This window comes from Zosterops lateralis (genome assembly GCF_965231275.1).
Source record: "Zosterops lateralis genome assembly, chromosome: 30".
Taxonomy (NCBI): domain Eukaryota; kingdom Metazoa; phylum Chordata; class Aves; order Passeriformes; family Zosteropidae; genus Zosterops; species Zosterops lateralis.
In genome coordinates this window covers 233821-255260 of record NC_139790.1, presented here as the reverse complement: position 1 = coordinate 255260, position 21440 = coordinate 233821, and the positions used below count along the sequence as shown (strand labels likewise).

Below are 21440 nucleotides of genomic sequence, written 5' to 3'. Positions count from 1 at the left end.
CGGGCGGCGGTGAGTCGCTGCAGCCCCGGACAGCGGTGCGGGCTGCGGGCTCTGTGCCCGCCGGGCCCGCCCGGCCGTGCCCCAGCCCCGGGGCGGTGCCGCCAGGGCCCACCCGCCGGGAGCCCGGGGCGGGATGCAGCACACGTGGGCTCTGCCACCGGGGGCGGTGACACCGTGCCGGGAGTCACCGCTGAGCCCCTCACAGCCGCCTCAGGGCGCCGGTATGAGCAGTTTACCGGCACGAGTCCTGGTCCTAAGGGGTGACAGCTGTGCCATAATGGGCAGCTGCACGTGTGGCTGACGAGCCGCCTCTCCCAGTACATACATGGTCTGTGTGTATTGATAACGTGTCTGTTGATAACGTTACTGTACAGCGGCGTTTAACCAGCAGCTGGAACACAGTGTACAGGGGAGCAGGACTCTGCTTTGCCCTGTGTGCTTGTCAGGTACCTGTGAAATCCCAGCCTCAGGTTGAGACTTTGTGGAGTGGTGAAGGTGGTGTCCAGAGGGGTCTCCCCTGAGCAGACTCATTTTTTATCACAAGCCACAGTTGGCCCTGTGACCTTTGACTGGTCCCTGTGCCCTAGCAAGTTCCTCTTTGACTAGTCATCAGCAGTGATTCTCCCCTTAGGCTCACTTCCTGTTCTGAAGTGTTTGTAACTCGTCCCTGTGTCACTGGGGATGGGATGAATAGGAGCAGAGGAAGTGATGCCTGCCCAGGAATCTGGGTACCTGGCTTCCTCAGGCCTCTCGGATGCCCCTGAAATGAGAGACATGATAAGGTCTTTGTCATGAGGAAGGGTTTTCTGTCACTCCTTTCCTGCACTCGAGACCTGATTGCAGCATCCTGTCCTGTAGGTGTGGTTCTGGATGAGTCTGCTCCATCTGAGGTGTGCATGGTATAAAAACACAGGATGAATGGGAGCAGGAGGTGATTCCCAGGTCTGTGACAGTGACAGGCAGTAGCTAGAGTATCAGTCTCAGTCTTGCTGTGTCTCGGGAGCTGCTCTGAATGGTGTGACCTCAGCCCAAGTCCTGCCTTCCAGGTTTCAGAGCCCACTGTCTCTGGCCTCCTGCCACGCTCTCTACATTGACATCTCTCCAATCTGCTGACTTCAGTTGCTCTCCTCCACTGCTGCTGGTGGCATGTGGGTGCCACATCTGCCAAGAAGCCAACTTGCTGTTTGAAAGCTTTCCAGGGACACAGACTTCATTCGTGTGTGTAATGACCCTTCAGCATGAGTGGATGCCAGGGGCCTCCAGAATTAAACTTGTTCCAGGCGTCACGCAAGGCCCCGTGCTGGTGCGCATGTCCTCGTGGGGAGAACAATAATAGCTCCACACACGGTAGGCTCCTCTGAGTGCCAACTCCCTCCATCTCCTCCAATGCAGGCTCAGGGATGGACTCCACCTTGTCCCTCTGAAGAGACTCTGCATGCTCTCAGCAGCCAGGAGGGGATTCTGCTGCCAGATTCTCCACAAGCTGCCCCACGACAGGACTTGCTCAGTGGCAGCCTGGGAGGGGAGCCATTCCTGCAGTCGTGTTGTTGCTGCCGTGCCCCCCACCTGCCCATGGACACAGCAGTGTGTGTGCACCGTCTGCTCTGAGCTCTTTGGCCTGCACCGTCTGAACTCACCTGAGCTTCTGGCAGACTGTTGGCTCGTTTTCCAAGTGCTTTCCCTGATTCTGTCTCATTCCCTCTCTCAGAGCCCCGAAAGGATGTGAACTTTGGAATGGGGTCTCTGAGCACGCTGCAGACTCTGTTCATGTGTGAGACTGTTGCTGAGTAACAGGGAACTGGTTCATTGCTGCGAGCCGCCCTTCTGCCTGGCTGCAGGGCACCAGCCTTGCCTGGGCCCTTCACCATGTTCCTCCTGCTCCCCTTTGACAGCCTAGTGGTTAATCTTTTGGGGATTTCCATTACTGTCCTCTTCACTCTGCTTCTGGTTTTCATCATCGTGCCAGCAATTTTTGGAGTCTCCTTTGGCATCCGCAAGGTTTACATGAAAACTTTATTAAAGATTTTTCAGGTAAGTCTTGTTTTCAGAATGTTCTCTGTGTGTTTGCAGAGGTTTGTCCAAGCATGGTCATGACAGGAAGAGAGGCTTTCGCCTCAGGAGGGCATTGTGGGTGGCTGGAGTGGAAGGTTGGGCTGTGGATGTTGTGCTGCCACCAGCTGACCTCTGGCTCATCTCAACCAAATGCAATTTACGAGACTTCCGTTTGTGGGCTGTTTTTTCCCTGTAATTAATCTAGTAAGTCTTCAAGTAAAGCATTAGTCTAGCAAGGCTCGGCAGGAGTACAGCAGGATCTGAGGGGTGGCTTGGAGGGTTTCATGTCCCAGGCAAGGCAGGTGCTGCTACAGCTTGATGTCAGGTGTGATGGGGAGGGACCAGGCTGCAGCCAGCAGATTGCTCCTCCAGGACACATTTGGACAAAGCAAGAGCAGAGGTAAGGCAGGACTTTGTGCTGCAAGCCCTGAGTGGTCTGTGGCCAGAACCCGGAGCTCTCAACGTGCTTCTGTCCTGGATTGTCACCTGCTGAGCCGTGTCTGGACCTGCCGCCCTGGAGGACAACCAGCAGCCCTTGCCGACCCTCTTGGCACAGAGAGGTCAAGTGGAATTTTCCAGCTTGTTGTCATGCTGTTCCCTTGCCTGCCTTTGGTGGACTAATTTTATGGGCTGTCTCTGAGCCAGCACCTCTTGAAGCAAATTCCTGACCAGACCAGAATTTTTTTATCTACTAAGAGTAGTAGGTAAAGCCTATACCCTACCTGGCAGCCCAGGTGAAAGGCAGAGTGTGTGCTAGGGAGTTTTTAGGCTCTTAAATATGGAGTTCATGCTGCTAAAGGACATATGGTATAGCTGCAGCTGTTTGAACCAGACTGATTGTCCCCAGAGTATCCCTGTACTGGCTGGCTTGGGAGAACAGCCCTGGAGCTCTCAGTGTTCAACTCTAAACTCTCAAGTCCTCCCATAAGCCTGGGATATAAATTGGAACACCTTGGGCTTTGTGAGGGGTTTCATTAACACAGATATCCAAAGACCTGACTATAAATTTACTGACTAAAGTGGGCAGAAAAAAGGTTTTAAATTGAACTTTTTGCAGTGTTTTCAGGTTTTTTTCCCCTTCTTTCAATTCAGGAACATTTACTCTCAACGCTTATATTGGTGTTTGAAACTATTTTTCTGAAAAGATTGGAAAGTCCCTTTCAGCTTTAATTAAAGAATCTTAGTGGTGGGATAGAGGAGCACTCATGCACAACTGGTCACTGATTTGGTGGAAAATTCACTCTTTAGGTTTGACCATTCAGAACTGTATTTTGGAGGGCTATTATTTACCTAAAGTATTTTCCCAGCAGTCAAGACTAATGTTGGGAACCCAGAGGGGCAGCACATGGGAGTGTGGCAGAGTCTGGAAGCTTGTGGGACACAGCCCAGGCTGCAAGGCCTGGCTGGCAGCAGCACACCTGTGTTGGTGGGGAGGGAGGGCACCTGCCTGGTGCCTCTCAGGTGGGAGGCTGCGTTTGCTGCTGCCGCAGTCAGGATGGAGATGTGCTGGCTTGCAAGCACTGCCTTCTCCATAGGCTGCTTAGCTCCAGCGAGGTCAGAGCTCCTCTCCTGACTTTTGGGATAGCAGTGTCTAGACAATCTGCAGTCCTGGAGTTCCAGCTGCTGGCAGAGGCAGCTGCAAGGTGAGCGGGACACGCCGTATGCATTCAGCATTCCCTCATTGCTGCCTCCTGATCTGCTGCTGGTATGGGCTGAGGTCAGGATGCCAGAGTTCCCAGCAACTTTCCCTCTTCACAGATAAACTTGTTTTACACAAGTTCTCCTCCTTCAGAAGTTTGTCCTTCCAGACCTATATGAATTACAGGCTGTGAAGGTTATTTGGAGGGCAGGCAGGAGAACTGCACAGAAATACAGCCTGCAGTTTGTGCCGGTGCCCTTGAAAATTAGCTGAGAGAACAAGTAGTCCTGGCACAGGATTTGGCAACCAGCTGTCTGAGGGTGCTTGCTGCTGCTGTTTTGGGCAGATTGCTGAGCTGAGCAGCAGCAGCAGCCATTAGCTGAATCAGAGGGGCAAGGATCCCATCCCGTTATCAGCCTGATATTTCCATCAGCAGCAACCTGAAAACACAGTCTCCGCTTTGAATTTAGAAGAAACAAGGATTGAAAAGTAGCACTGGTCCCCTGACCAGCTCCCTACAGTGTGGTGCAGACACCCCAGCAGGATGCACAGCTCAGCCAGAAGCTGTGCAGTGCCAACCACGTGCAAGGTGCAGCAGAGCTGAGAGGTCATGGAAACTGCAGAAAATCTTGCTGTGCCTTCTCCCGACTGAGCACTCTTCTTCCCTCTGGCACTCCCTGTTCCCAGGCCAGTCTCTGCTTCCACCTCAGTTCAGTTGGGTTCATCACTCACTCTTTCAGTTCTGTGTGGGAAAATCTTCTCTCCTGAACTACAGTCCTTCCTGAAAGTCAGCTCTGAAATGGGCAGTGGCGTGGAGCTATAGGTCTTGCAAATCTTGGTTGTCCTATCTGTCTTGCAGTGGGCAACACTGAGAATAGAACGTGGTGCCAAGGAGAAGAACCATCCATTGTACAAGCCCTATGTCAATGGTGAGATCCTGCCCTGCTTGGGTACATGGGGTTCAAAATTCCTTTGGGGAGGTGGGGTGAATGTGGTGTCTCTGGGCATCTGAAATCTGCTGGGAAGTCTTTTCCATGTAGGAGAGAGTTCTAGAGAGCTCTGCTTCACGAGGAAGGGCAGGAAAGCACCCCAGGAGTGCTTTATTTCTAGATAATGGGGCAGACTGGTTTATGCCTGTCTGAACTGGAGAAAGGGGACCCTGAGGAGGGCAGATGAGGAAGGGCCTTGGCTTTTGTCTCTCTTTGAGCGGGCAAGTCACACTTTGCCCAGAGCTGCCCATGGTGTGCTGCAGGTATCATTGCAAAGGATCCAACGTCACTGGAGGAGGAGATCAAGGAGATCCGCCGGAGTGGCAGCGGCAAAGCCCTGGACGCCCCTGAGTTTGAGCTCTCAGACATCTTCTATTTCTGCCGCAAAGGCATCGAGACCATCATGGATGATGAAGTGACCAAGAGGTTCTCAGCTGAAGAGCTGGAGTCCTGGAACCTGCTCAGCAGGACCAACTACAACTTCCAGTACATCAGCCTGCGCCTCACTGTGCTCTGGGGGCTTGGTGTGCTCATCCGCTACTGCTTCCTTCTGCCCCTCAGGTGGGTGCTGCTGCAGGGACCTGCCTGCCCAGAAGGTGCTGATGGCCTGGTTTTGCTAGCATGTAGTTTCCCTCTTTCTGCAGGATAGCCCTGGCGTTTACTGGCATCAGCTTGTTGGTGACTGGTACCACAGTGGTGGGATATTTGCCAAATGGAAGGTGAGTTCATCTTCAGGGGAGGAGCAGATGGGGATCACTGCGTGCAGTTTGAGACTTGATAATCCTGAAATTTCCCTGCAAAGCTTTATGTTTTACAACCTGCAGACACAGCAGGTGGTCCTGGCAGCTGTGGTCTTTCAGGAAGGGACACCCTGTAATTTTTAACAAAGGGCCTAGATGTGAGCACTGAGCCAGTGGCAGAGTGCTCAGCTCTGGCCTCTAAATGGAGTTATAACAGAAAAGAGCAAAGGCCAAAATCATGAGTTAAAAATCAGTGCTCATAAGCTGATGGCAAAGCTCAGTACATGCTGTGTTTCTGTAGCAGAGATGTGAAGGCTTGGCTGGATTTCACAGCCTGGGGCAACTGGGCTGAGTAGCACTGTTATAGGGGATACTGTATGACTGGGGAGTGACGGTCTCTGTCCTGGCTGCAGGTGTAAGGACTTCCTGAGCAAACACGTCCACCTGATGTGTTACCGGATCTGCGTGCGCGCCCTCACAGCCATCATCACCTACCACGACCGGTAAGGCCTGGCTGCTGCAGGTGCCCCTGCCCGGGAGGTGCTCCGTGCTGGGCATTGTGCAGGGCTCATGTTTCCTTCCTCTTTCTTCACCTCTGCCTTTGTTTTGTGTCTAGAGAAAACAGGCCCCGGAATGGAGGCATCTGTGTGGCCAATCACACCTCTCCCATCGATGTGATCATCCTGGCCAGTGATGGCTACTATGCAATGGTAAGGGACTGGATCCTTTTCCTCTTACCCTTTCCAGGGTAGGGGTAGGAAGATGAACCTCAGATTGGCTGTGAAACTGGGCACTGCCTTGACTTTCATTTGTGCCCAAGTCTTGTAACTTGTGTCTTCTTGCCCTGTTCAGGTGGGTCAGATCCATGGAGGGCTCATGGGTGTGATACAGAGAGCCATGGTGAAAGCTTGTCCCCATGTCTGGTTCGAACGTTCTGAGGTCAAAGATCGTCATCTCGTGGCCAGAAGGTGTGACAGTCGCTGGCTGCAGGGGTGGGTCTGAAGGTTGGGGGAGGCAGAGGGCTGCTCACCTTCCCTGGATGAGGACACTGCATGGCCTTGTAGATACTGGGAGATTGTGCCCCTGTTGTTGGCACCCTGATAGTGACTGCAGGTTAAGGGCTGCTGCTGTGTGGATTGCTGCTGAGACCGTCTGTCCCTTCTGCTAATTTTTGACACTCTTCTGTTTAGGCTCACAGAACACGTCCAGGACAAAAGCAAACTGCCCATCCTTATTTTTCCAGAAGGTGAGTGCAACAAGGCCAGAGAAGCACCAGGTGGAGAAGGTACCTTGAGATAGCACCACATCTCTGTTCCTTTCCTTCTTACACAGCCAAGGGCTTTAGGCTCTCCACTAAGACAAAAGGGACATTGTGTCTTTAGAGCTGAGTGAGCCCAGAATGCAGGAGTCACACATGATGTCCCAGTGACCCATTCTGTGCACAGAGAACAGGGCTTGGACTGAGAGTTAGAGGAGAGTTGCTGGGTTCCTGTGGCCCTGCCCTTAAGCCTGTAGCTTAGACTTCTGGACTGATTTGCAGAGGAAAGTTAAGATTGTGCTTGCCTCTTACAGGAACGTGCATCAACAACACATCTGTGATGATGTTCAAAAAGGGGAGCTTTGAAATTGGAGCCACAGTTTACCCTGTAGCCATCAAGGTATGACAAGGCAACACTCTTAGGGCACAAGTCTGTCTGTCCCTCCGTATCTCTGTGTTGGCAGACTAGTCCAGCCTGGTCTGAGGGCACAGAGGGCTGAGGTCACTCCATGTAGTGCTCTGGGAGAGCTGACCTGTAGCTCAGTTTGGGGTGGAAGTTGGAGCCTCAGAGAGGGTGCAGCCACTGCCTGACTTCCATGAACTCTTCTGCCTTTGTAGTATGACCCACAATTTGGAGATGCCTTTTGGAACAGCAGCAAATATGGCATGGTGACCTACCTCCTCAGGATGATGACCAGCTGGGCCATCGTCTGCAGTGTCTGGTACTTGCCCCCTATGACCAGGCAGGTAAGGTGAACCCAGCCTATCTGATCACTTTCCTATTTGGCCCTTTGCTCCTGCTGAACATTCTTATTTTGCCACAGCCTGAAGAGGACGCAGTGCAGTTTGCCAATCGAGTGAAGTCAGCCATTGCCAGGCAGGGAGGCCTTGTGGATCTGCTCTGGTGAGTCCAAGCAGGTTTTTCTCTTCCTGGTGCCAGAGTTCCTTGTTCTGGTCCTGGCATCTGCTCGTGGGCTGTAGAGCTCCATTTGTTTCTTGCTTAGGGTAGAGCAGGCCTCTGAAGGAATGTTTTTCTGTAGTAGGGACCAAAGTCTTTGCTTCTTCTGTATGTGGGCATCAGGACTTCATTCTGTGATTGTAGCTTGCATTGGGATTTGACTTGTTTCTACTCAGCAAGGTGTGTTGAGCTTGGGAACTCGCTTTCCCAGGCACTGAGGTCTCAGAGCCCAGGAGGCAGGCAGGCAGTCTCCTGTAGGGGTTCTAGAGTAGTTTATGTTCCTGGTAGAATTGCTGTTTTGAGCACAGTGCAGGGCCGTGGGGGCAGCTCCTGGCACAACCAGGTAAGGAAGTGATGCCCTCTGGGGATGGGTGGTCTGCAGTGTGCCCTGGCAGTGTGTGGTACAGGGGCAGCTGTCAGCACTCACTGGAATTCTGACTTACCCTGAACAGTCCCAGACAAAGATGGTGCCTGCCTTCAGCCTCTCTGATATGACTCTCTCCCCAGGGATGGAGGGCTGAAAAGGGAGAAGGTGAAAGACGCGTTCAAAGAGGAGCAACAGAAACTCTACAGCAAAATGATTGTAGGCAGCCATGAGGACCGGAGCCGCTCCTGAGTCTGCTGCCTCAGCACTGCCACTGGGGCTGGCCAAAGCCCCCTGCCTCCAGCACCAGCCAGGGCTTGTCTGGAGCAACTCTGAACCTTTGGACTTGGGCTACTCCAGCACTGCTTGGACTCGCTCTTTCAGCCTCCGGCTGTTGTTTCCCGGAGACACTATTGCTGCCTGGAGTCTTTGGGCCTTTGGCAGCTGATGGCAGAGATGCCTTCCTGTTACTGTTACAGTGAAGCCCCTTGCAGGGGTAGTATTAAATGAAACTCTTATGGTGTCATATGCTTCCATCTGGTGTGTCCAGCCCCAGGGAAGGACCAGTGTGATGTGCATGTGTGTCAGTCACAAGTCTCCCACAGCTGGTGAGCTGTGCTGAAATGGGCTGCCTTAACAACCGAGGGATCCTCATGAGCCTGTGCCCCTCGTGTGTGAGGCATAAACCCCTTAGGAGCAGAATGTGGCCTCTCAGGCCATTTCCAGATCCACTTACAGGAGAAATCTTTTTCTTTTGCCACCTTCCAGTCAGCTTGACCCAGACTGTTGCTTCTACAGCGCCTGAGTAACAGCCTCTTCGCTGCTCCTGATGCAGTCAGGATCACACTCCTTGGAAACCTCCCTCTGCCCACGGGGGCTGCGGGGTGCCAGGTGTCGCTGGAGTGGCAGGTGGGGCTCTTGAGGAACCTGTACATGCTATAGTGGAGCCTAGGGTGTGTAGGAGAGCCCAAGACTTCATGGCTAGGGCAGCAAATCCCTTTTCAAATGTTTCCTGAGGGTGACCTTGTCATGCACACACATAGATAGTATCAACTTGTTGCAAGAAAACTGAAATCTGGTGCTGCAGGTGGTGCCCCTTTCTGCTCTGCAAGTCAATTATTCAGTAAAACAGCTTGCATTTCAGCATTTGTCCCATGTACTTTCCCAATTCCCTTACACTGCTACCTGCTGAAGCTTGCTTGCATTTTCTGGAGTTCTGGAGAAGGCAATTACCCAAGTGCCTCCTTTGTACCTGAAGTGTTTGTTGGGGAGGGCATCTGCTATGTCAGGTGAGGACAGCTGTTCTGTGTAAGTGACCTTAAATCTGAACTTTCCTGCACTTTTATTTGCCTGATGGAACTTTGCTGCTCTGGCTGCAAGCTCAGGGGCCATTTGGTGAAGACCCCTGCACCATGCAGGGTCTGGTGAACCCTGGAGGGAGCCACAGTGAGCCATGGGTGGCTGAGGCAGTTCTGTTCTCACTGGGTGCTGTGGGTGGCCCTTCCCCGTGTGCCCAACTGCAGCTGGGAACTGCCAGGGACATGGCTGCCTGCTGATCACTGGCTCTCCAGGCTCTCCTTCACTTCTCCCCTTTCAGCAGCTGCTCCTGAGCCCTATGAAGGGCTGTGCCCCCAGGGCTCTCCTCTCTGGAGGTGGGACCCACATTCCTTCAGGCACTGCTGAAGGCCATAGGCCTCCCCCCACCCTTTTGCCATGTCCTCAGATGCCTGGACCCAGCTGCAGGTGCCCACAAGTCTCCTGCCTGCAGCTGGGTTCCCTGTCCCTGATGCTGTGGTGATTGCAGAACCCTCAGCTCTGTGGGAAGTCCAGCCACTGCTTGGGGACCATCCCCAGCAGCGTTCAGGATGCTCCACAGCAGGCAAGGAGCTGGCTGGACAGGTTAGGAGGCACACATCCATCTTTCCTTGGCTCTCCCACCCCATGCCCCCAGTCAATATGTCTCTCTCCGATGAGAAAGTTAATAAATTTAGCTCTAGATTAAAAGTATCGATCATTTCATTTGTAAGCGATAAATAACCAGGGGGGGAGCTCAGGGCGGCCCATGGGGTAGGGGCTGCCGGCTCCGGCTGCAGCAGCCGTGCACCCCACTGGGGCCAGGAGCCCTCATATGCATTCTGCCCGGATGCTGGCATTGATTTGCTATTAGTCTCCACGCACCACCCAGTAGCACATCATTCCCGGAGCTGCTATTAATGGCCTTTTGATAAATAATCACTTGTAAGTCAATAAATTTTTATTAAACAGTGTGGCGCTTTGATTTATGAAAATCCGACGGGGTTTGTCTGGGAGAAAAGGGATGCGGAATTGAAGCGGAGCTGCTATCCATCTGCCTGCCAGGCTGGCCTGCCTGTGCTCGCGCCCCCGGCACAGCTGGCTCCCGGCTCTGCCCACACAGCCCGGGCTGCCTGGCACCAGGCACAGGGTGGGCAGAGCTGCTGCTCAGTGCTGACGAGTCCTGTCGAGCCCCCAGCACTGATGGGGCTCCGCTCTGCTGCAGCATCGAGCGGCCAGTGGGAAAGTGGGAGCCACAGTGGGCAGCACAGGGAGGAGAGGGGATCAGGTCTGGCTACCAGGCTGGGACCCTGCATGGATCAGCACTGCTCGGGGTCCTGTCTCAGTGTGGGGATGCACAGGGCAGCCAGGCTGCAGCAGCCATTTGTCACTCTCCCTGGCTACAGCAGGCCCTTTGCCACCTGCTTTATTTGTCTCCCAGCCCTGACGTGGCATCAGACAGGTGTTAAACTACTTAATCACTTTAAAATTGTTTTAATTTTCTGTTTTGTATTGATCTCCACAGCACCAATTAATCAGCTCACTGGACCAGGCAGTTAGTACATTAAAAATTGTCAGCCAAGCTGGGCAGCTTAGAAAATGTTAAAAAAATATCCCACCAGCAACCCCTCACTTCTCCCACCATGTGGAAGCTGCTCCCGCTGGGCGCTGGCTCTGTCCACAGACAGTGATGTGCCTCTTCCAGCCCTGCCACCAGCCCCGTGCACCGTTCTTCCATGGGACCTGCCATCCCACGTCCCTGCAAAGGGCCCATTAGCTCTGTCCTGGCCCAGCATCTGTCCTGTGGAGGCAGTGGAGGGGCTGCATGGCTGAGGGGGGAGCATTACAATCCCCTTGCTCACTGCAGGGGCTGGACAGGGACCTATGCAGGGACAGTGGTCCCCTAAGTGCTGGAAAAGTGGCACTGAGCAGCCAGGTCTCCTTGCAAAGTGCCCATAGCCCAGTGAGGGACTGGAAGGGGCTTTAAGTCAAGTGCAGGCCTGGCCAGGTTGTACAGTGATGATCTGCAGCCCCACACAAGGCGGGTGCTCAGGGCCACTGCAAGGTCCCAGTGGTTCAGGAGCTTCAGCTGTCCCAGGCGTGGACTCGGGCACCAGCCCACTGCAGGTACTGCCTGCAGCTGCAGGGAAGGGCACCCCTTCAACCAGCCCCATTCCTGCCCCTTCCGTGCCTGTGCCATGCTGCTAATCAGTGCCTGATAGACCGGCAGCACCTTATCTGCTATCGATTTCCTTCCAAGACACAGCCCACGTGTTTGCTCACACCTGGCTGGCACTTAGTTGGCTCTTGGCTGAACAACTGCCAATCTTGCCTGGCCTTCAGTGTGTGCCAGCTGGAGCTCCTTTGGTGTCTTGAGCAGGTAAGGGCAGCTGGCCCTGTGCAGCACCCACAGCTGGCATGCCACTGGTGAGCCACGGGGGAGCCAGAACAGGGGGTGTGCAGACCCACGTGCACACACACGTCTGTATGTGCAGCCCCCATTGCACAGGGGTGCAGCACAGAGCAGGGGGGGACCCAACAGGATGGCAGGCAAACACACTGGGGCTATTGATGCCACATCAATCCTGCAGCCCCGACAGGTGAATGGGCTCTCACTCACACTGTTAAGATAAATGATATTTATTTGCTGCTAAGAGCTTCCAATAAGAGGCCCCAGTGCGTGACTTTTGAACCAGCAGCTCTTGCTGCTGGTACACGCCCAAACCAGAGAAAACCCTGGCAAAATCTCCAGGGCACCTCCTGCCCCACACACAGGACTACAGCATGGACCCTTCCCCTGCTTGGCATGCAGACCCTGCCCTACACATCCTACCCCCAACCCTTCTCTGGCCCAGCCTCGCAAGGCCACCCTCAACCACATGCCCACAAAACAAGTGCTAGGACTTGACTGGGACCTTTATTTCATAACACGGCTGCACCTGACACTACCACGAGTGCTACTCCCAGCCCTGCAAGCCATGCTCCCCCTCCAGCTGTCAGCCACCCCACCCCAGAGCCAGGCACCTGCTGATGAGGGGAGTCACCCCCAGCAGGATGCAGGTGGCTGGGCCGGTCAGCCCCAGCCCAGAGGGGAGGCTGTGCGGGGGCTCAGCCGCTGTGCGTGCCCAGGCCCAGCATTGAGAAAGCCGCACGGTGCTTCCTCAGCAGCAGCCGGATCTTCTCGTCATCCGAGTCTGGGTCCAGGGGCTTGTTGTACTCATCGTCCTCGGTCTCGGAGGCCGCCCGCTCTCCGCCAGAGCCCCCCGCCCGCTGCGAGGATGAGGAGGGCTCCAGGGCACTCTTCTTCCTCCATTTGGTCCGTCGGTTCTGGAACCAGACCTGTTGCCCCACGGGCCCAGCTCAGTTAGCAGCCAACACGCCGTGCACCCCACGCCACACAGGGACAGACTCACCTTCACCTGAGACTCAGTCATGCCAAGAGAATAGGCCAGCCGTGCTCTTTCTGGACCCGCCAGGTATTTGGTCTGCTCAAAAGTCTTCTCCAGAGCAAAGATCTGGTGTCCCGTGAAGGTTGGGCGCGTGTGCTTCTTCTTGTGGATGCTGTCAGCCAAGTGAGCAGGGGCTGCAGGAGAGGAAGAGAGAAGTGGGTGAGCTCCTGGCAGCCCACAGCCTTGGACTGCTCTCCCCTTGTCCACACTCACCAGCCCTCAGCGACTGAAGAGTCCCTCCACACCTGCTTCCCTCCAAATTAAAACTATATTCCCGCTTCAGGGCTTCATCCCCATCTCAGGGGGGCTGAGCTGCCCCCTGTGCAGGTCCCACAGAGCCAGAGTTAGGCTGGGCACCTCCTTTCAAGGACAGTGCTGAGTGGTTGTGGTGAGAGGGTAAGGGTCTCTATCAACAGTGCCTGACCCTGGAGCCATGCAGGGCTGGGAACACTGTCCCCCGTGCCCCCACACCTTGCAGGATGCATGACAGAGGACAGGCATAGCTGGTCCTTGGCTCGTAGCTGTGCCAGGAGCAGATGGTCAAACTGCCTAACCCATCTGCTCCAAAATCATCACCTGCAAAGGGGTGAAGGGGACCAGAGCTGCAGGTTCTGAGCAGCCTCACCCAGCCTCCTGGGGCTTCCATGGCACAGCGGATGCACCCATCCCACCCACCCTCTGGGACATGCTCTGCAATTCCCCTGAGAGCTCCCCACCAGGAAGGCAGTGCTGGGGCTCTGGGGCTGGCCATCCTGCCTCCCTCTGCCATGAACTAAACCAGGCACTGACCCCAGAGAGGCTGCCTGAGAGAACTTGTGAGTCAGAGGACTCTGCCTGTCCTTGCCAGCTGTGGCTGCCTGGGGGCAAAGAATACAGTATCTGTCATCAGAGCTGCTCCTGCCCTTGAGCCATAAGTTCTGTGGCAGTTTGACAGTCCAGGAGGTCTGGCACTGGGGTCTGGCACGGGGGTCTGGCACGGGGGTCGGGCTCTGGGGTCTTTCCCCTGTCCTGGGTCAGCCTGGTGCCCGACCCGCCGTGCCTGGGGCAGGGCAGTGGAGGAGACACAGCCTGCCCCCCGCCCTGCCCCGGTGCCGATGGGTCAAGGCTCCGCAAGGTGCCCGACACCTGTGGCCCCCACCCAAACCCGCCCACCGCCGAGCCCGGTACTCACGGCCGCCGCCCTGCCGGGCCCGCCACTCCGGGGCCGCCTCCGCCCAGCAGCTCCGGCCCCGCGCCGGGTACTCGCCGCCGGCCTTGGGGAGCGCTCCCACCTGCGGCCCGTAATAGACGCCCGGGGAGCTCAGTCCGTTAAATCCGCCCCCGTGCGGGTATCCCGGGAGGAGGCCGCCGCCCGGCGCCGCCGCGGGCCGGCCCAGGATGTCGGAGATGCCGTGCGGAGTGCCCGCGGCCAGCTGCGCGCCCAGCCCGGGGGGGCCCAGCTTGTAGAAGGAGCTCTGCACTGAGTACTGGCAAACTGGCGCCTTGGCCTCGGGGAAGGGGCCCAGCGAGGCGCCGTTGAGCAGGAAGGTGCCCGGCAGGTTGGCATCCATGGCTCCAGCACCGAGGCGACCCTCAGAGCCCGGACCCCCGGAGGTGCGACGGCTGGCCCATTACCAATGGCCCGGGGGCTGCAGAGCCCCAGAGCCCGGGCTGGCCCGGGTCCTGGCCCGGCAGTGCGATCCCGGCGGGGCCGGGCACCCGGGGAGCGCCCGGTGACCCCGGAGCGCCTCCGGCCCGGACCCTCAACCCGGGCCCCGGACCCCAACTCGGGCCGGGCAGCGCCAACATTTCTCTGATAAAGATGAGGCGCATTAGAATAACGCGCGCCCATTGGCCGGGGGGCTGCGCGCCGCGCTCCCATTGGCCGGGCCTCGGCGGCCGCTGCTCCCATTGGCTGCGCCTCAGCGGCGGCGCGCGATTGGCCCGGGCCAGACAAATCGCGCTTTGAACACCCGGGACGGGACGGGACGGGACGGGAGAGGAATGGACGGGACGGGACGGGACGGGACGGGACAGATACGACATGACACGACACGACACGACACGACTATGGGATGGGTCGGGATGGGATGTGATGGGAAGGGACGGGACGGGGTACAGGGCCGGAGCGGGGCGGGCGGACGCTGGACAGCGCCGGTCGGGCCGGTGCTCCCGGCGGGGCCGCAGTAGCGCCGCTGCCCCGGGACAGCCCCGCGGTGTGGGGTCCCAGTGGCATCCCCTGCACGGACACTTCCCCTCTCGCCCACCCGGGGGAGGCCCCGCAGCCCTTGGAGGGCGCGCACGTTCCCGCTCCCTTCAGCTCCCCCAGGAACGGCAGAGCACAAGAAGACGCCACTCCCACCGCTGCCCCCGCCGCCGGGGTCTCTGTCTTCCCCCCCTTTGGAAAAGCAGACACGAGGCACTGTGTTGATTTATTTATTAATTCATAATCTGATAGCTGGTGTACAGGGAAATGATCTATACATCAGGGCCTAAGACAGGGAGATCCAAAAGGCTTGTTTCCATAACAATTAAAAAAAGAAAATAAAAGTAATCTTTAAAACTTCTAAAAAGCTTCTAGTGTGCAGACTGCAGCATTCTCTAGGCTCAATGTTGGGTGCAGCCTCCCCCTACCAGCCCTACAAGCAATCTGAGCGCGAAGCAATGTCACTGCAGGTGCCTGGCACGGTCGCAGCACAGCACATTCCCTATGGCATACACAAGGCCAAAGCACTGGACCCACACACAACTCTAGGGTGATGCTACGGAGTCAGCTGTTGCAGTGGGTCTAGGGAGGTTATTGTACGCAGCAAGGGTGATGGATGGAGAGTCTGTGCCTATATGGCTCAACTTTGGGGTGGGGAGGGGACTGCTTTGCTCTCCAAGGCTAAGCTGGGTCAGTCACGTCTCTGCAGCGAGGCTTCTCCTCAGCCTCAAGGCAGCCAGGGGCTCTCCCAGCAGATGTGCACCCACTGAAAGGCAGGGCTGCCCTGCCAAGGCCACCAGCACACGGCCTGAAGCTGGAGGTGCACTTGTTCTGCACCTGGCCACAGAGAACAAACTCGGACTCTGCAAAGCAAGTCCATGGCCACTTCCAGGAGAAAGAGCAGGGGGTCCCCACATCACTGTGCTACAAAGGCCAGGTCCCCACATCAGTTAGGTAAGGGACAGGGTCAGGGACCTGGGACCAAGTGCCACCACCTGCACCCTGCGCTCCTGGGGTCAAGTATTACAACAGGTTCAATCTATGCCAGACTCTGAGCTGCCTGGGCAGCTCTGCCCAGCGCTGCTCTCCTGCTACAGCAGCTGCTCTGAGGCTGCCCCAGCCCCCGGGGCTCAGGCTGCTGCCACAGCAGATTCCACCTGGAGAAAATGCAGCCACCAGGGCAGCAGCCCCCGTGTCTCTGGGATTGGTCCCGGGAGGGTCAGCATCAGGGCTATAACCCCCCCCTGCAGGGAGGCCAGGGTCCCTGCAAAGCCCTTGCCTGGGGTGCCTATTGCACGGCTGTTGGCTATTGCTAGCTCATCCTGGCTCATCTCCTGAGCAGATATTGTGCTGAGTAGAGCTAGGCACAACCCCATGTGTGGCACAAGCAACCCCTGCTCTCTCTCACTGCACATCGTCCTTGGGCCCCAAGCACCTCAACGCAGGCCTACAGCTTCAACCCAGCTGGAGCCAACACAAACTGGGGCTGGGCCATGGGACTGCACCTTTAGCCCCTCCTCTTCAGGCCAGGAAGGGGCCAGGCTCAGGCAGAGGGGCACAGGACAGGGGCGGGCTGCTGCCCTCCCACTCCTATAGCCTTTCCTGCTCCATTCACCAGAGCTGCTCACATATCCCAAAGGCTTTGCCCATCCTGCAGCCTGAAGAGGTATTTGAGAGCAGAGCTGTTAGTGCTTTGTACATACTGCTAGAGTGTCCCTAGGGGTTTGCATAGTATTTATTGGTTCATATACACAAGGCTGATTGCTGTACAGTTTACACTTTCAACATAAGCAACGAGCTCAGTGCTCAGCCCAGAGCTCTGCCCTGGTGGGAGACTTGGCATGTGCTGCGGAGAGGAAGGGTAGCCCTGCACCAGTCCCTCTGCCCAGGGCAGCTGTGCTCCCTGCAGCCTCCCCTTGCACCCTCTGGCCACTGCTGCCCTCCCCAAAACCCAACACTCACAGGGAGGGATGAGAAGCAAGTCCAGCAGAGGCAGCACAGGCATTTGCAGGGGGGCCAAGCACCTTTCCTTCCGTGGTGAGCAGCACCATGCTGTCCCAGCTCTCCTCTTGCAGCTGGAGCTCAGACTGGGGATGCATCTACACACACAACGACACGGAGGTGGAATCTTTTTCCCTCTCGTTTTCTTCTACTCCAGCTCTTGCCTTCCAAAGGAGCTGAGAGCATGCTCCTGGTGTGTGGTGCTGTCTCTGGGCTCCTGGCAGCAGCAGGGCAGGGATGGAGGCCCCTCGTCAGTTTTAAGTACTGTAGCTCATGCGTCTTGCAGTCAGTCAGTCATGCGGATAGGACGGTAAGTATGTCTCATACAGAAGTCATGCCATTAGCCTATAGAAACATGTACAGCCAGCCCTGCTCCCCTCCACTCTCTGCTCTCCTCTCTTCTCAGGTATGTGTCAGAACGTGTGTGAAATTCAGTGTTTAGGTGTTGAGGTGTGATCCTGGAGAGAGAGAGAGAGAGACAATATGTTATAGGGTTACCAGGCATTCATGGTGCACATCCAGGATCAATGTTGGGGACATCCAGGATAAATGTTGGAGGCAGCCAGGTACGTGGCTGGGAAGTCCCCTCTGTACACTGTGCTTGTCCCACATGCACCCATGCTGCCAAGCAACCATGAGATGAGTTTTGGGGGGTGTCAGAGAGACACTGACAGAGCACCACTAAGTGGCAGGCCTGGAATTAGGAGCAATGACTTCAGTGATATTGATGGTGCTGCCCCATCTGCAGAGAGCAGCAAGCAGCAGCTGAGCTGCACCAACTGCAGCGTGGCACTGGGAAGGAGCTGGGACGGCTGCTCTAGGTTCTGGGGTGGAGGAGGCCAGCCTTGAGCCCCCGACCTCAGCTAGGTGACTGACTACACCCTCCTCTCCCAGCAGTGAGGAAGACCTTCCCCAGGGCACACCCTGCGCCACTTTTGCACCATGGAAAACTGCAAAGGCAAAGCAACAGGAGCAGTGCCCCAGAAAGAAGCAGAGCCAGGGACTGTCTGGGGAGTGGAGCAGGCAGAGGGGGACAGGGTCTGCATGAACATGTGCCCACAAGCATAAGCCTCTTGACTTTCATACGCCCACAGGGAGCCCACTAAGAGTGGAGAGAGAAGGGAGGGGAAGGACAGAGCGAGTCATGCATGCACAGCACAGGCTAGAGAACCAACTGCTCCTGCTCATCAGCCTCCTACCAGGAGGCAGTGCCGGGCAGCTGGGGAGCACACATGCAACACCTTCCCCCAGTGCTGCACTGCCACACCAACAGTGACTGTGCAGAGAAAAATGGTGCAGCTAGGCTCAAGTGTGCTGTGCCAAGCATCCTGCCTTTAACCGGGTCTAGTCTCACCCTACAGCGAAGGCAGGAACAGCAGGGAATGCACAAGACTTAAGGGGTCATTCTGAGCTCAGTGGGGATCAATGGGAGAAATACACTAGGTCAAAGACGGGTGCCTTGTTGTCAGCCCCTACAAGTGTCACATCCCTGCACCTGCCACTCCCTGCATCCCAGCAGCACCCTGCCAAGGCCTGCTCCTCTCCTGGCTTCAGAAGACCTCAATGCTTTCCTCTACGTGGTTGGCAGATGCAGCAGCTGCATCTCCCAGAGCAGTGCTGTGAGCAGAGGCAGTAGGCACAGCCCCACACAACTGAGACACCCTTCATCTGCCCCACAACTCTGCCAGTGCCCAGCTGTGCCCCTTGGGAAGGGGGACACTAGGGCATCAGCTCCAAGGGCTGGTCTCATCTGCCACAAGGCTGCACAGTTAGTGCTCATGCACGAAGGGAGAAGTTCTGCTAAGACCCCATGCAAACGCAGTCTAGTCCCTGGAGTAGCTTTGGACAGACCATCCCTCTGTCTGTAGCCCAGCAAAACCAGGAGTTAAAACTCCATGACCCTGTCACTGGGGACCACCAGCCCGAGCACGCAGGACGCTGTCACTGCAGTAGCAGCCCTCGGCACTGTGGCTGCAGTGAGGTGCTGGGCACACAGCTGGCTGCAGCACTGCTGCAGACCAGGGCATCCTGTGCCCACAGCACCCAGGAGCAGGGGATCAGCAGGGTCACACTGCTGCCCACCCTCAGTCTTTGGCTGCAAACCCTCTCTGCAGGCCAAGAGCTGGGCACAGCCCCACCACACTTTCCCCAGGAGAATGTGCATGACTAGCAGCTCAGTGCAGGCAGCAGTATGGAGAGCCAGGACAGAAGGAAGAGCAAAGGTAGGGTTACCTCAAAAGAGGCCATTTGAGGGGTCACTGCTTCCCCCTTTTCAGGCTGGCTCGTTTCACTATCTGAGCCCCCATCCTGCCCCCAGAGACCTCTGGTTTCGGGACACGCACTCGCACCTCCTCCTGAGGCAGCCGCAGGGGCAGGAAGCAGGACATCACCCAGGTGAACAGACAGACATAGAGAAGAGGACAGGAGAGGGAAAGGTAGAGTCAGTTGGCAGGCAGAAAACACCAAGCGAAGAAGACTGGTGCAGTGGGCAAGAGTTGCCCCTGGAAGTCTTAGAGGGGAAACAGGAGAGGAGTGCAGGGCAGAAGAATGGACAGAGGGTGACATCCTCCCAGAGCCTGAGAGTCCTGCAGAAGTCCCGAGGGTCCTGGGTGCTGGCCCAGGCAAGCTGCCTGCAAGGCAGGGCTGTGAACCACACCGTACCTTGGCACCCAGACCATCCCGGTGCAAGATGGAGTATTTCATGAAGTGATCATCCTCAGCCTCCAGGTCTTGGGGCTCCTGTAGGGAACCCTCCAGAATCAGCTCCTCCTGTTCCTGCCTGTCACCCATGTCACCGGGGCCCAGCTGACGCACCACCTTCCGGATGATCTGTGGAGACCGACAGAGCTGGGTGTCACAGCCAGTCCCAGGGCACCACGACTCCCTCCTCACCCAGTCTGGTCCTAAACTGCCCGTGGTGTGCAGCTCTGTCTGTCGCAGGGGCTGGAGAAGCGCCGTGACTGTAACCGAAGACAGCGGGACGAGACTGCCCTACATGGCCCGGGCTCAGGGCTGGGGGGAGAGGAGAAAGGCTGCGGCTTGTCCTCGCCCAGATCCTGCCGCTGATTACTCACCTTCTTGGTGATGATATTGCCTTGATCGTCTGTGAACTGCTCCTCAGTCACCTGCTCTCCGGGGAGATGAAGGGCTTCGTTCCCCTGCAGGGACAGAGGGAGATCAGGGCAGGTGAGGGCGGCGAGGGGAGTTGTTCTGCAGGTAGAACAGTACACCTGACACGCACCCCACACCTCCGTGCCCAGCCTGCCGGACCCTTCGCTGCTTTCCCTGCGCCTGCCCCGGGCCGGTCTCTCCCCCGCCCGTTACCTTCAGCAGGACGCGCCGGCGGACGACTCTGGCCGAGAGAGCCTCCTCGTCATCCGCCGGCCCCTGGCTCTCCCCGAGCTCCTTGTCCAGCTCACGATGGGCGTGTTTGAGCAAGAAACGGACAGAGCCCCTGACGATGTGCATGACGTTCTGGCAGCTGACCAGGAAGAAGGCCAGGAGCACCAGAGCGATCAGCAGCTGGGCCAGGAAGGCCCACATCCTGCAGGCACCTGTGCCGCGGTCTGAGCCCGCTGTCAGAGCCCAGCCATGCCCGCCCGCCCCGCAGCGCCCCGGGGTGCGGGACCCGCTGTAACCGGAGCTGCCGCAGCTCCCTGCCCGGGGGCGGCGAGAAGGGCGCGGGCAGGTGGGGCGTCCTTTGCAGTGACAGCCCCGCTCCGAGTCATGTGGGCAGCGCTGCCCCGGCCAGGCGGGGAGCGGGACAGCTCTGTCCCTCTGCTCTGTCAGTCTGCCCACAGCCTGCCCCGGCCAGGCAGAGAGCGGGACAGTTCTGTCCCTCTGCTCTGTCAGTCTGCCCAACACAGTCTGCCCACAGCCTGCTCCGGCCAGGCGGAGAGCGGGACAGCTCTGTCCCTCTGCTCTGTCAGTCTGAGAGCAGGACAGCTCTGTCCCTCTGCTCTGTCAGTCTGCCCACAGCCTGCCCTCCTGACTGCGGTGGGAGGGGAGCGGGCAGTCCTCTGTCACAGGACAAGTGAAGCCCTGAGCAAACGCCCGGGCTTTGGGGTGTCATTGGAATCACACCTGACACAGGAAACGCACATGGCAGAGCTAAACAGACACCTCCAAGCACGGCCCTTCTGCCGGGAGAGCTGTGTGTTCCCTGTCCGGGGAAAGATTCTTGCCCTCCTCACCCTGTATCTGCTGGCTCTGTGTGACCGTGGCACCAAGCCCACCACCCAGCCTGGCCCCCAGTCCAGCTCTATTTCTGGCTCCAGGCTGCTGTTGGGCTGGCAGTCAGGGCAGATACTCAATAAGGAACAGGTCTGTGAGGGTGACTGGGTTATAAATGGAGAGCAGGAGCTCAGGTATCAAGCACAGCAGGCTATTCTGGGCTGAGAGGCACCCCGAGGGGCAGGAAGTATGCCAGAAGAGTTGAGGAGCTAGCACCTTGTCTGCCTGACTGGCCTTGCAGCAGTCCATAGGGTCACCACCTCCTGCAGGGCTGGGCCC

The 21440-nt window shown here is 57.1% G+C and overlaps 3 protein-coding genes across 7 annotated transcripts in view; 1 reads left to right on the top strand and 2 right to left on the bottom strand.

The window, feature by feature from the left end:
- Positions 1 to 858: 858 nt before the first annotated feature.
- On the top strand, positions 859 to 8523 carry GPAT4 (glycerol-3-phosphate acyltransferase 4). The gene is made up of 12 exons (XM_083880337.1): positions 859 to 2031; positions 4551 to 4620; positions 4944 to 5241; positions 5325 to 5399; positions 5834 to 5923; positions 6037 to 6130; positions 6273 to 6388; positions 6611 to 6666; positions 6993 to 7078; positions 7297 to 7425; positions 7503 to 7582; positions 8144 to 8523. Exons 1-12 carry the CDS (start codon positions 1867 to 1869, stop codon positions 8250 to 8252), a joined length of 1368 nt encoding a protein of 455 aa, XP_083736463.1. The 5' UTR covers positions 859 to 1866; the 3' UTR covers positions 8253 to 8523.
- A 3626-nt stretch (positions 8524 to 12149) lies between these two features.
- Positions 12150 to 14524, bottom strand: NKX6-3 (NK6 homeobox 3). Its single transcript, XM_083880617.1, has 3 exons — positions 13914 to 14524; positions 12707 to 12876; positions 12150 to 12632 (listed from the first exon to the last, which is right to left on the bottom strand). Exons 1-3 carry the CDS (start codon positions 14290 to 14292, stop codon positions 12402 to 12404), a joined length of 780 nt encoding a protein of 259 aa, XP_083736743.1. The 5' UTR covers positions 14293 to 14524; the 3' UTR covers positions 12150 to 12401.
- A 619-nt stretch (positions 14525 to 15143) lies between these two features.
- Positions 15144 to 21440, bottom strand: part of ANK1 (ankyrin 1) — a 36289-nt gene continuing 29992 nt past the window's right edge. For 3 of the 5 annotated variants that reach the window (XM_083880612.1, XM_083880611.1, XM_083880613.1), the window contains 4 exons: positions 20003 to 20086; positions 19590 to 19757; positions 19161 to 19282; positions 15144 to 17386 (listed from right to left, as the gene is read on the bottom strand). In XM_083880612.1, the coding sequence (XP_083736738.1) occupies positions 19184 to 19282; positions 19590 to 19757; positions 20003 to 20086 (351 nt within the window). In that variant the 3' untranslated portion in view covers positions 15144 to 17386; positions 19161 to 19183. Of the gene's footprint in view, positions 17387 to 19160; positions 19283 to 19589; positions 19758 to 20002; positions 20087 to 20252; positions 21420 to 21440 lie in introns of those variants that run through there. The other 2 variants (XM_083880616.1, XM_083880614.1) reach the window with 2 other exon arrangements.

Bases quoted from the DNA above. Each gene is read 5' to 3' on its own strand.
- GPAT4 (XM_083880337.1), top strand. From the start codon at position 1,867: ATGTTCCTCCTGCTCCCCTTTGACAGCCTAGTGGTTAATCTTTTGGGG. The intron at 5,400-5,833 runs GTGAGTTCATCT...TCCTGGCTGCAG, and splicing joins GGATATTTGCCAAATGGAAG to GTGTAAGGACTTCCTGAGCA. The intron at 5,924-6,036 runs GTAAGGCCTGGC...TTTTGTGTCTAG, and splicing joins ATCATCACCTACCACGACCG to AGAAAACAGGCCCCGGAATG.
- NKX6-3 (XM_083880617.1), bottom strand. From the start codon at position 14,292: ATGGATGCCAACCTGCCGGGCACCTTCCTGCTCAACGGCGCCTCGCTG. The intron at 12,877-13,913 runs GTGAGTACCGGG...CCTCTCCTGCAG, and splicing joins GGCCCGGCAGGGCGGCGGCC to CCCCTGCTCACTTGGCTGAC. The intron at 12,633-12,706 runs GTGAGTCTGTCC...GTGGGGCAACAG, and splicing joins TGACTGAGTCTCAGGTGAAG to GTCTGGTTCCAGAACCGACG.